Source organism: Emys orbicularis, chromosome 21 (assembly GCF_028017835.1).
Source record: "Emys orbicularis isolate rEmyOrb1 chromosome 21, rEmyOrb1.hap1, whole genome shotgun sequence".
In the NCBI taxonomy this organism is placed as follows: domain Eukaryota; kingdom Metazoa; phylum Chordata; order Testudines; family Emydidae; genus Emys; species Emys orbicularis.
Window position 1 is genome coordinate 21,955,651 of NC_088703.1, and position 11,886 is coordinate 21,967,536.

Sequence of the window (11,886 nt, forward strand, 5' to 3'; positions counted from 1 at the left end):
TCAGCCCCTGAGTCGCACACGGGGGGACGCCCGGCTGACGCGTTTCCTGTTTACAGCTGGCTTCCTCCGCCGGCTCCGGCTGCAGCCATTGGCCTCTCTCGGGCGAGTGCAGCTGGGACGGGTCAGGATCTCTGGGCTCGCGCCGCTTCACGGCCGGGGTTCGGGCCCCAGGTCCTGCCCCAGGCCCAGAGCTCCAGACTCGCTAGCACAGCTGGCCCCAGGGGGCGCTGGGCTGCAGGGGCAGGGCGGGGGGATCAGCAGGGGGCGCTGGGCTGCGGGGAGCGGGGCGGGGGGGTCAGCAGGGGCGCTGGGCCGCAGGGGGCAGGGCGGGGGGTCAGCAGGGGGCGCTGGGCTGTGGGGAGTGGCGTGGGAGGGTCAGGAAGGGGCTCTGGGCTGCGGGGTGCGGGGCGGGGTGGGGGGTCAGCAGGGGGCTCTGGGCTGCGGGGAGCGGGGCGGGGGGGTCAGCAGGGGCGCTGGGCTGCGGGGAGCAGGGCGGGGGGGTCATCAGGGGGCGCTGGGCTGTGGGGAGCGGGGTGGGAGGGTCAGGAAGGGGCGCTGGGCTGCAGGGGGCAGGGCGGGGGGTCAGCAGGGGGCGCTGGGCTGCATGGGGTGGGGTGGGGCGGTCAGCAGGGGGCGCTGGGCTGCGGGGAGCGGGGCGGGGGGGTCAGCAGGGGCGCTGGGCTGCAGGGTGGGGGGTCAGCAGGGGGCGCTGGGCTGCATGGGGTGGGGCGGGGCGGTCAGCAGGTGGCGCTGGGGTGCAGGGAGCGGGGTGGTTGGTCAGCAGGGGCGCTGGGCTGGGGGGAGCAGGGTGGGGGGCTCAGCAGGGAGCACTGTCCTTCAGGAAGCAGGGGGTGCTCTCCCCTGGCTACCAGGGATGGCCTTTAGGGACCTGGGGGGGGGGGGCGGGTTCTGTCCCCCTGACCCCATGAACTGAGCTGCCTGATTCTCAGCCCTCCCTGACCACAGGCCTCTCTCTGCCCCTGCTTGGTGCTTTAAAAGGGTCAATTTCACAAAGCTGGAAACAATTATGAACCAGATCAGTCAGGAGGGAGAAATTAATCCGAAAAACAGGAATAACAGATCAGATTTGTCTAAGAACACTTTCCTAGATCCCCAAAAACCAGGCCGTACTGGTTACAAACTGACCTGGTTTAGAGGGGAAGTGGAGGCAGCTATAAAAAAGAACAAATTGGAAGTGAGGGGAAACTGATAGTAGTAATGAATATAAATCAGAATCGAAGAATTGTAGAAAATTGATAAGGGAAGCGATGGGACACAAGGAGAACTGTATGGCCACCAGAGTTAAGGACAATTTTAAGTATCTTAGGAACAAAAAGAACCTTTCCAATGGTGTTGGTCCATTACTAGATGGAAATGGCAGAATTATCACTAATAACGAAGAAAGGCAATAAACATTTCTGTTCAGAATCTGGTGGGAAGAGCAGCTGATGCAGTCTTATCAGATGGTGATGCTAACCCTCTTTCCATTCCACTAGTACCGCTGCAGAACTTAAACAGCTGCTACTAAAGTCAGACATTTTTTAAATCAGCAGATCTGCATAACTTGCATCTAAGAGTTTTAAAAGAGCAGGCCGAGGAACTTGCAGGATGGTTAACGTTGCTTTTGAATATGGTTTGGAGCCCTGGGGCAATTCCAGAAGCCTGGGCAAAAGCGAATGTTGGGCCAAGATTTAGACAGGGTCAGCGGGCCGACCCCAGAGGCCCATTCCACAATTATAGGTGTCTCAGGCGGACATCAATCCCGGGCAAGTTAATGGAGCATAGGGTGACCAGACAGCAAGTGTAAAAAATCGGGACAGGGGGTGGGGGGTAATAGGAGCCTATATAAGAAAAAGATCCAAAAATCGGGACTGTCCCTCTGGGCACCCTAATGGAGCAGCTGCTACGGGACTCGCTTAATAAAGCCCGAAAGGCGTGTAACGTAATTAACGCCGCGCAGTTTGGGTTTATGGAGAATAGAGCCTGGCAGACTAACCCGGTAGCTTTTTTGGATGACGCGACAGGTTTGGGTGACGACGACGGCAGTGTAGACATGGGGGCAGCATTTGCCATGGTACCGCATAACGTGGCGATTAAAAAACGGGGACACTATAAAATGACTATGGTGCACGTGAAATGAATTAAAAACTGCTGATGGGACTCAAAACGCATAGGTGCCGACTCCGTGGGTCCTCCACGGCTGGAGCCCCCACGGCGGAAAAAACGGTGGGGGCCGAGCACAGTCCCCCCACAGCTCCCCCCATCCCCCGCAGCACCACCCGCCTGCCAGTGGGCCCCGGATCAGCACCTCCTCCTCCCTGCCGCAATCAGCTGTTTCCCGGCATGCAGGAGGCTCTGGATGTGACGACGTGGGAATGTTCTTAATGTTTTCTCTGAATACTGGATGGGTGCCTCAGTTTCCCCTATGCATTTCTTAGGTATCTAGGTGGGGGGATCAGGGCGTGTGATTGTTGCAGAGCCCAAGAAGGCCCCTGTGATACTGTCTCCACAGAGAATGGCCAACGCCCTGTCTCCTGGCAACTAATGGCCTGGGCCCTGTGCGAGTTCCCAGCTTTATGGAGAAACCAGAACATCGTCCCTGGTCACATTTCCCGCGGACGTATGGCCTGGGGGCGGGGGGAAGGACGCCGAGCCCAGGGCAGGTACACGGAGCCACGGGGATCGCTGGGGGTGTTTTCCTACGGCGACGTGTCAGCGAGTCCGTCCGGGAGCGGAGAACGCTGGCCGGCCGTACGCACAGGCTGGGGGTCGCCCTCCGGGGCAGCCGGGACTCCGGGAGAGATTTGGGGTCGTGGTGGGGACCCAGCCACACCTGAGTTCCCTGGGCGGCGCTGGGGCCGAAGGCCTGAGGGGACCTGGGGACACAGCAACCGGAATCCCCGCATGGGAGCAGAGAGGTGGTTCGGCCTCTGGATCTGGCCCGGGGGCCTAGAGCCGTGTTTCTTGAATGCAGCCCCCACAGCGTTCAAGGCCTGGCAGGGGGAGCAGAGCAGCGGCCCCCTCCCTGCAGCGCCCGGCTGTTGCTGCAAAATAGCTAGTCCCAAGGGCGGCGAGATGCCCCGTGCCGGTGTTTGCGCTGACGGGCCGCGGGAGGCAGGGACAGAGCCGGGTCTGGGCTCCCCCCGCCTGGGCCTCCCTCGCAGTTTCCAGTTGCTGTAGCTACCGGAGCTCAACAGCTCTGGATTAGAAGATCCAAACGGTTCCGTCTGGCTTTGGAACATATTAATCCAACCCCACTCGCCTCCCAGAGCCGGGGAGAGAACCCAGGAGTCCTGGCTCCCAGCTCACCCTGCTCTAACCACTAGCCCCCACTCCCCTCCCAGAGCCAGGGATAGAACCCAGGAGTCCTGGCTCCCAGCCTCCCCTGCTCTAACCACTGGGTGATCTGCTTCCTTGTTTCTTGTTTTCCCTAAAAGCAGCTTGTGGAGTTTGTAACTGGGGGGCGAAACGCCGTGCGGCTCTTCCTCCCCATTGCGGGAGGGGGCGGATTTCATGCGCTTACGCTGTGCAGGTCTCTGTGCAGCGCACGGCAACACAATTGGGGGGTTGCACCCCAGAGGGGGGGAGCACTGGAGTGCTGGGCTATTCCCTAGCTGAAGCCTTCCCAGGCAGAGCGGATCTCCGTGTCTGTCTGTCTGCGGCTGGGCGTGTCCCTACCTGTGTGTGCTGGAGGAGGCTTGAGGGCCTGGCTTAGCAGGCCAGGGTGAGGGAGCCCAGGCTGGTGGAACAGGCGGGCTCAGTGGTACCCCAGTACATCAGGTGGCACCCCGCAGTGGGGGAGGCGACTCATCACAGACCCCACTCACCTCTCAGAGCTGGACTCGAACCCAGGAGTCCTGGCTCCCAGCCCCCACTCCCCTCCGCTCTAACCATTCAACAGACAGAGACGGTCCCATCACTCTGGACACTCCTATGAGAAGTTGTCCGATGTAGGTCATTGGCTGCTCCGTGTGGGGCTCTGAATCCCGCCAGCCCAGCTCCAATTGCCCCCGATCTCCCCAGTGCAGCCTGCACCAGCCGGGGGGCCCAGGTGCCCAGTCCTCGGGCGACCAGCCAGGTCCTGGTGAGTGGATCCCATTGGCAGCCTGTGGCTGATTTAGCCAGATGTCCCACTGCGCAGCGGGGAGAGATCGGCGTTGATCCCGATCCACTCGGGCAGGAAGGCGGCCTCAGGCTTGAAGATCTTGAGGAAGGGGGAGTCGGGGAGGGTGTAGTTGGCCAAGTAGATGGTCTCCCCCCCGACCAGGTAACCGGCCCAGATGCCGAATGTCCCGATGGTCATGATCGTGTGGTTGCAATGGGCCAAAAGAGCAAAGTCCCTCCCCGGCGACGACTCCTTCCCGTCCCCCGAGAAATACACGTCCCCCCACGAGGCGTCGATGTTCTCCTGGCACCACTCCATCCCGTTGCTGGTCACCACGAAGACCGGCTCCTGGTACTTGGCCCGGAAATAGCCCATGGCCTTCTCCAGGTAGGCCTTGTCCGCCACCACCCCCTTCCAGTGCTCGGCCATCTCCTGGATGTAATCCCCCCTCCGGACGCGCACGCATGTGTGTGTGTGTGTGTGAGTGAGTGAGAGAGAGAGAGACAGATTGAATGCACAGGCTAAGTCAGTGCGTCTCAAACTTTTTTACTGGTGCCCCCTTTCACACAGCAAGCCTCCGAGTGTGACCCCCCCTAATAAATTAAACACCCTTTAAAATATATTTAACACCCTTATAAATACTGGAGGTAAGCCGGGTTCAGGGTGGAGGCTGACAGCTCGCGACCCCTCCATGTAATAACCTCGCGACCCCCTGAGGTTCCCGACCCCCAGTTTGAGAACCCCTGCGCTAAGTGTTGTATTTTCAATAAACGCGGCGTCTTGCCTGTTCCCCTGCAAAAGACCCCGTATGCTTCTTATAAGCCTAACTTCACCTCTAGACCCCACTGCCATCCCAGAGCCGGGGATAGAACCCAGGCGTCCTGGCTCCTAGCCCACCCCCCGCAACCTCCCAGACCTTATGACACCACACCCCATATTCTTCATAGAACTAGTGTAACAATATAATTATAGCATCACTGTGACATATTTTGTGCAAGACGAGGCATGTGAGGTATCAATAGAAAGGTGACGATTGGCTGAATATGATTATGCTATTGGTGTGAACGTACCAGGCCTGAATATCAGGAATATCGACTCTGCACCAATGACCAGTGGGTTTCCCCCTGGGGAACGCCCAGCAGACAGCAGCCATCAGTCCGGCTGGGCCGTTGGGAAGAACAATACGTCCTTGAAGATGCTCCTCTCCCACCTGCCTGGGATGGGACAAAGCGCCTCTGACTCCTGGCTGCTTTGATCACGTGATCCCGGCCCCTGGTTCTGGACTCCATGATGGAATACCAGGAGGGGTGGGGGACGACACTGGAAAAAAGAATTCCCCCCACACACACCCCATGTGTCAATCCTATGTAAGGCAGGGGAGTGAGTTAATCTTGGTTCAGTCGTCACTGAATCCCCGCCCAGGCTGACTGCTGAGAACATCTAAGGAACAAAGACCAAGGTGGGGCGAAGGTCTGAGCCCGGGCTGGGAAAGGTGTCTGGCCTGTGACAGGAATACCTGGAGTTTTAAGCAGCAAGCAAGAGCAGTTTGCCTTCAAGAACCTCTGCAATCTGTCTAAGGCAACATTTAGGGGGAGAAATTCCTGCTTGTAACAATTTCTTCAGTTATGTTTCCGTGTTTATTTTATTTGCTGCGTGATCTGCTTCCATCTGTTGGCCAACACTTATCATCACTTAAATTCCTGCTTGTAACCAGTTACTTTAGGATCTAAGCTTATATTGCGTTGTGGTTTTATTTGCTGGGTGATCTGCTTTGGTCTGTTGGCGATCCCTTCTCATCATAAGAACATAAGAACATAAGAAAGGCCGTACTGGGTCAGACCAAAGGTCCATCTAGCCCAGTATCTGTCTACCGACAGTGGCCAATGCCAGGTGCCCCAGAGGGAGTGAACCTAACAGGCAATGATCAAGTGATCTCTCTCCTGCCATCCATCTCCATCCTCTGACGAACAGAGGCTAGGGACACCATTCTTACCCATCCTGGCTAATAGCCATTATGGACTTAGCCACCATGAATTTATCCAGTCCCCTTTTAAACATTGTTATAGTCCTAGCCTTCACAACCTCCTCAGGTAAGGAGTTCCACAAGTTGACTGTGCGCTGCGTGAAGAAGAACTTCCTTTTATTTGTTTTAAACCTGCTGCCTATTAATTTCATTTGGTGACCCCTAGTTCTTGTATTATGGGAATAAGTAAATAACTTTTCCTTATCCACTTTCTCAACATCACTCATGATTTTATATACCTCTATCATGTCCCCCCTTAGTCTTCTCTTTTCCAAACTGAAGAGTCCTAGCCTCTTTAATCTTTCCTCATATGGGACCCTCTCTAAACCCTTAATCATTTTAGTTGCTCTTTTCTGAACCTTTTCTAGTGCTAGAATATCTTTTTTGAGGTGAGGAGACCACATCTGTACACAGTATTCGAGATGTGGGCGTACCATGGATTTATATAAGGGCAATAATATATTCTCAGTCTTATTCTCTATCCCCTTTTTAATGATTCCTAACATCCTGTTTGCTTTTTTGACCGCCTCTGCACACTGCGTGGACATCTTTAGAGAACTATCCACGATGACGCCAAGATCTTTTTCCTGACTCGTTGTAGCTAAATTAGCCCCCATCATGTTGTATGTATAGTTGGGGTTATTTTTTCCAATGTGCATTACTTTACATTTATCCACATTAAATTTCATTTGCCATTTTGCTGCCCAATCACTTAGTTTTGTGAGATCTTTTTGAAGTTCTTCACAATCTGCTTTGGTCTTAACTATCTTGAGTAGTTTAGTATCATCTGCAAACTTTGCCACCTCACTGTTTACCCCTTTCTCCAGATCATTTATGAATAAATTGAATAGGATTGGTCCTAGGACTGACCCTTGGGGAACACCACTAGTTACCCGTCTCCATTCTGAGAATTTACCATTAATTCCTACCCTTTGTCCCCTGTCCTTTAACCAGTTCTCAATCCATGAAAGGACCTTCCCTTTTATCCCATGACAGCTTAATTTACATAAGAGCCTTTGGTGAGGGACCTTGTCAAAGGCTTTCTGGAAATCTAAGTACACTATGTCCACCGGATCCCCCTTGTCCACATGTTTGTTGACCCCTTCAAAGAACTCTAATAGATTAGTAAGACACGATTTCCCTTTACAGAAACCATGTTGACTATTGCTCAAGAGTTTATGTTTTTCTATGTGTCTGACAATTTTGTTCTTTACTATTGTTTCAACTAATTTGCCCGGTACCGACGTTAGACTTACCGGTCTGTAATTGCCGGGATCACCCCTAGAGCCCTTTTCAAATATTGGCGTTACATTAGCTAACTTCCAGTCAATGGGTACAGAAGCCGATTTAAAGGACAGGTTACAAACCTTAGTTAATAGTTCCGCAACTTCACATTTGAGTTCTTTCAGAACTCTTGGGTGAATGCCATCTGGTCCCGGTGACTTGTTAATGTTGAGTTTATCAATTAATTCCAAAACCTCCTCTAGTGATACTTCAATCTGTGACAGTTCCTCAGATTTGTCACCTACAAAAGCCGGCTGAGGTTTGGGAATCTCCCTAACATCCTCAGCCGTGAAGACTGAAGCAAAGAATCCATTTAGTTTCTCCGCAATGACTTTATCATCTTTAAGCGCTCCTTTTGTATTTTCATCGTCAAGGGGCCCCACTGGTTGTTTAGCAGGCTTCCTGCTTCTGATGTACTTGAAAAACATTTTGTTATTACCTTTGGAGTTTTTGGCTAGCCGTTCTTCAAACTCCTCTTTGGCTTTTCTTATTACACTCTTGCACTTAAGTTGGCAGTGTTTGTGCTCCTTTCTATTTGCCTCACTAGGATTTGACTTCCACTTTTTAAAGGAAGTCTTTTTATCTCTCACTGCTTCTTTTACATGGTTGTTAAGCCACGGTGGCTCTTTTTTAGTTCTTTTACTGTTTTTCTTAATTTGGGGTATACATTGAAGTTGAGCCTCTATTATGGTGTCTTTAAAAAGGGCCCACGCAACTTGCAGGGATTTCACTTTAGTCACTGTACCTTTTAACTGTTGTCTAACTAACCCCCTCATTTTTGTATAGTTCCCCCTTTTGAAATTAAAGGCCACAGTGTTGGGCAGTTGAGGTGTTCTTCCCACCACAGGGATGTTGAATGCTATTGTATTATGGTCACTATTTCCAAGCGGTCCCGCTATAGTTACCTCTTGGACCAGCTCCTGCGCTCCACTCAGGATTAAATCTAGAGTCGCCTCTCCCCTTGTGGGTTCCCGTACCAGCTGCTCCATGAAGCAGTCATTTAAAGTATCGAGAAATTTTATCTCTGCATTTCGTCCTGAAGTGAAATGTTCCCAGTCAATATGGGGATAATTGAAATCCCCCACTATTATTGGGTTCTTAATTTTGATAGCCTCTCTAATTTCCCTTAGCATTTCATCATCACTATTACTGTCCTGGTCAGGTGGTCGATAATAGATCCCTAATGTTATATTTTTACTAGAGCATGAAATTTCTATCCGCTTAAGATTTTTACTTCATTTGAATCTACACTTTCTTTAACATATAGTGCCACTCCTCCCCCTGCACGGCCTGTTCTGTCCTTCCGATATATTTTGTACCCCGGAATGATTGTGTCCCATTGATTGCTCTCAGTCCACCAGGTTTCTGTGATGCCTATTATATCTATATCCTCCTTTATCACAAGGCACTCTAGTTCACCCATCTTATTATTTAGACTTCTGGCATTTGTGTACAAGCACTTTAAAAACTTGTCCCTGTTTATTAGCCTGCCTTTTTCTGATGTGCCAGATTCTTTTTTATGTGACTGTTTATCATCTGATCCGGCCCTTACATTATACTTTTCAGTCCTCTGCTCCTGACTATAACCTGGAGATTCTCTATCATTAGACTCTCCCCTAAGAGAAGTCTGTGTCCGATCCACACGCTCCTCTGCAGCAGTCGGCTTTCCCCCATCTCCTAGTTTAAAAACTGCTCTACAACCTTTTTAATGTTTAGTGCCAGCAGTCTGGTTCCACTTTGGTTTAGGTGGAGCCCATCTCTCCTGTATAGGCTCCCCCCATCCCAGAAGTTTCCCCAGTTCCTAATGAACGTGAACCCCTCCTCTCTACACCATCGTCTCATCCACGCATTGAGACTCTGAAGCTCTGCCTGCCTACCTGGCCCTGCGCGTGGAACTGGGAGCATTTCTGAAAATGCCACCATAGAGGTCCTGGATTTCAGTCTCTTCCCTAGCAGCCTAAATTTGGCTTCCAGGACGTCTCTCCTACCCTTCCCTATGTCATTGGTACCTACATGTACCACGACCACCAGCTCCTCCCCAGCACTACACATAAGTCTATCTAGATGCCTCGAGAGATCCGCAACCTTCGCACCAGGCAGGCAAGTCACCATACGGTTCTCCCGGTCATCACAGACCCAGCTATCTACATTTCTAATAATCGAATCTCCCATTACTAACACCTGCCTTTTCCTAGAAACTGGAGTTCCCTCCCCCGGAGAGGCAACCTCAGTGTGAGAGGCAACCCCAGAACCATCTGGAAGGAGGGTCCCAACTACGGGAAAGTTTCCCTCTGCTCCCATTGACTGCTCTGCTTCCCTGGGCCGTTCTTCCTCCTCAACAGCACAGGTGCTGTCTAAGCGGAGGTGGGACAATTCTACAGTGTCCCGGAAAGCCTCATCAACATACCTCTCTGCCTCTCTCAGCTCCTCCAGTTCCGCCACCCTGGCCTCCAAAGTCCGTACATGGTCTCTGAGGGCCAGGAGCTCCTTGCACCGACTGCACACATATGCCAGCCGCCCACAGGGCAGGTAATCATACATGCAACAGTCGGTGCAATAGACTGGATAGCCCCCACTCTGCTGCTGGGCTTCTGCCTGCATTGTATCCGAGTTAGTGAAAGGGTGGTTTACAGAAGGGAGTTTTGGAATGTGGTTTGGTTTATAGGTTTTAGGGGGGGGCCACGGGGATGGGGTTATGGCTGGCGAGGGACTCCCACTCCCTTCCCACTCCCCTTCTAAACTCCCTTGCAAAACTCCCTGTTAGCAGCCCCTGGTCGCTTGTGCGCGGCTTTATAAAGCCCTGGCCTGAGTGAATGCCCCGCCCACTGATTAAGGCTCAGCCAATTACCAGAGGCTTTGAGCTTTCAAACCTGCCTCCAACTGCCAGCCAGAGCACACGGTCCCTCAAACAACCAAACAACCAAACACAAGCTCAGCACACAGCAAGTAACCCCCAAACACAAACAAACACACACTACAGACAGTCTCTTACCCCACAGATGCTGTATTAGCTCCTCCTTCACCTGGAGAACTCCCTTGCGAAACTCCCTGTTAGCAGCCCCTGGTCGCAAAAAGGGCTGTATCACTGTGATACAGCATGGCCTGAGGGTAGCAGGCGAGTGATAGATGGGAGATAGGGAAACCCCAGGATGATGAGAGCCTTATTCCCTGTAGAGGGAAGAGAGGCTGCTCCAGGTTAATTAGAACACCAGAAGCCAATCATCTGATAAAACCCCCTGCTTCAATCAGACAGTTGGAGGAGTTGAAGCAGAGTGGTTTGGCATTGGAGCAGAGAGCAGTTTGGAGGCGTTGAAGCAGAGTGGTTTGGCATTGGAGCAGAGAGCAGTTTGGAGAAGTGCTGTGGTGGGCCAGAAGACCAAGACCCTAAGTAAAGGGAAACCCGGCTTGTGCAGAGCCGAGGGACTCCACAGACACAAGGGATTGGGAGACACCTTGCCCAAGCAGAGAGAGGGCAGGAAGCCCCCCAAGCTGAAGGACCGGAGAGGGAAGGAGCGCAGGAGAAGGAATCGCGAGCTCAGGTGGTTTGCCGCTATCCCTAGGGCCCCTGGGCTGGGGCCTGGAGTAGGGGGCGGGCCGGGTCCCTCCCTCTCCACTCCCCTTCTCTGGGATACTAGTGAGACAGTTAATCCCCCCAGATCAGGGGCGAGAAATGACGCCCTGAACCCCCCCACAAGAAGAGAAACCGCGGGACCCATCAGAGTAGTGCTGGCAATTTGCCACATCAGAATCTGTCTTTTGCAGCTAATAAGCTTGTTTTTGTTGTCTCTAAAACCAATTTGTGGAGTTTGTAACTGGGGGGCGAAACGCCGTGCGGCTTTTCCTCCCCATTGTGGGAGGGGGCGGATTTCATGCGCTTACGCTGTGCAGGTCTCTGTGCAGCGCACGGCAACACAATTGGGGGTTTGCACCCCAGAGCGGGGGGAGCACTGGAGTGCTGGACTATTCCCTAGCTGAAGCCTTCCCAGGCAGAGCGGATCTCCGTGTCTGTCTGTCTGCGGCTGGGCGTGTCCCTACCTGTGTGTGCTGGAGGAGGCTTGAGGGCCTGGCTTAGCAGGCCAGGGTGAGGGAGCCCAGGCTGGTGGAACAGGTGGGCTCAGTGGTACCCCAGTACATCACGTGGCACCCCGCAGTGGGGGAGGCGACTCGGCACAGACCCCACTCACCTCCCAGAGCTGGACTCGAACCCAGGAGTCCTGGCTCCCAGCCCCCACTCCCCTCCGCTCTAACCATTCAACAGACGGAGACGGTCCCATCACTCTGGACACTCCTATGAGAAGTTGTCCGATGTAGGTCATTGGCTGCTCCGTGTGGGGCTCTGAACCCCGCCAGCCCAGCTCCAATCGCCCCCGATCTCCCCAGCGCAGCCTGCACCAGCCGGGGGGCCCAGGTGCCCAGTCCTCGGGCGACCAGCCAGGTCCTGGTGAGTGGATCCCATTGGCAGCCTGTGGCTGAT

The 11,886-nt window shown here is 53.4% G+C and overlaps 1 protein-coding gene across 1 annotated transcript; it reads right to left on the minus strand.

Annotated features, from left to right (window-relative positions):
* Nucleotides 1-4,117: 4,117 nt before the first annotated feature.
* LOC135893110 (galactoside alpha-(1,2)-fucosyltransferase 1-like) lies at nucleotides 4,118-5,394 on the minus strand. Its single transcript, XM_065420892.1, has 2 exons — nucleotides 5,316-5,394; nucleotides 4,118-4,626 (listed from the first exon to the last, which is right to left on the minus strand). The coding sequence occupies exons 1-2, from the start codon at nucleotides 5,392-5,394 to the stop codon at nucleotides 4,118-4,120; spliced, it is 588 nt and encodes a 195-aa protein (XP_065276964.1).
* Nucleotides 5,395-11,886: the final 6,492 nt, after the last annotated feature.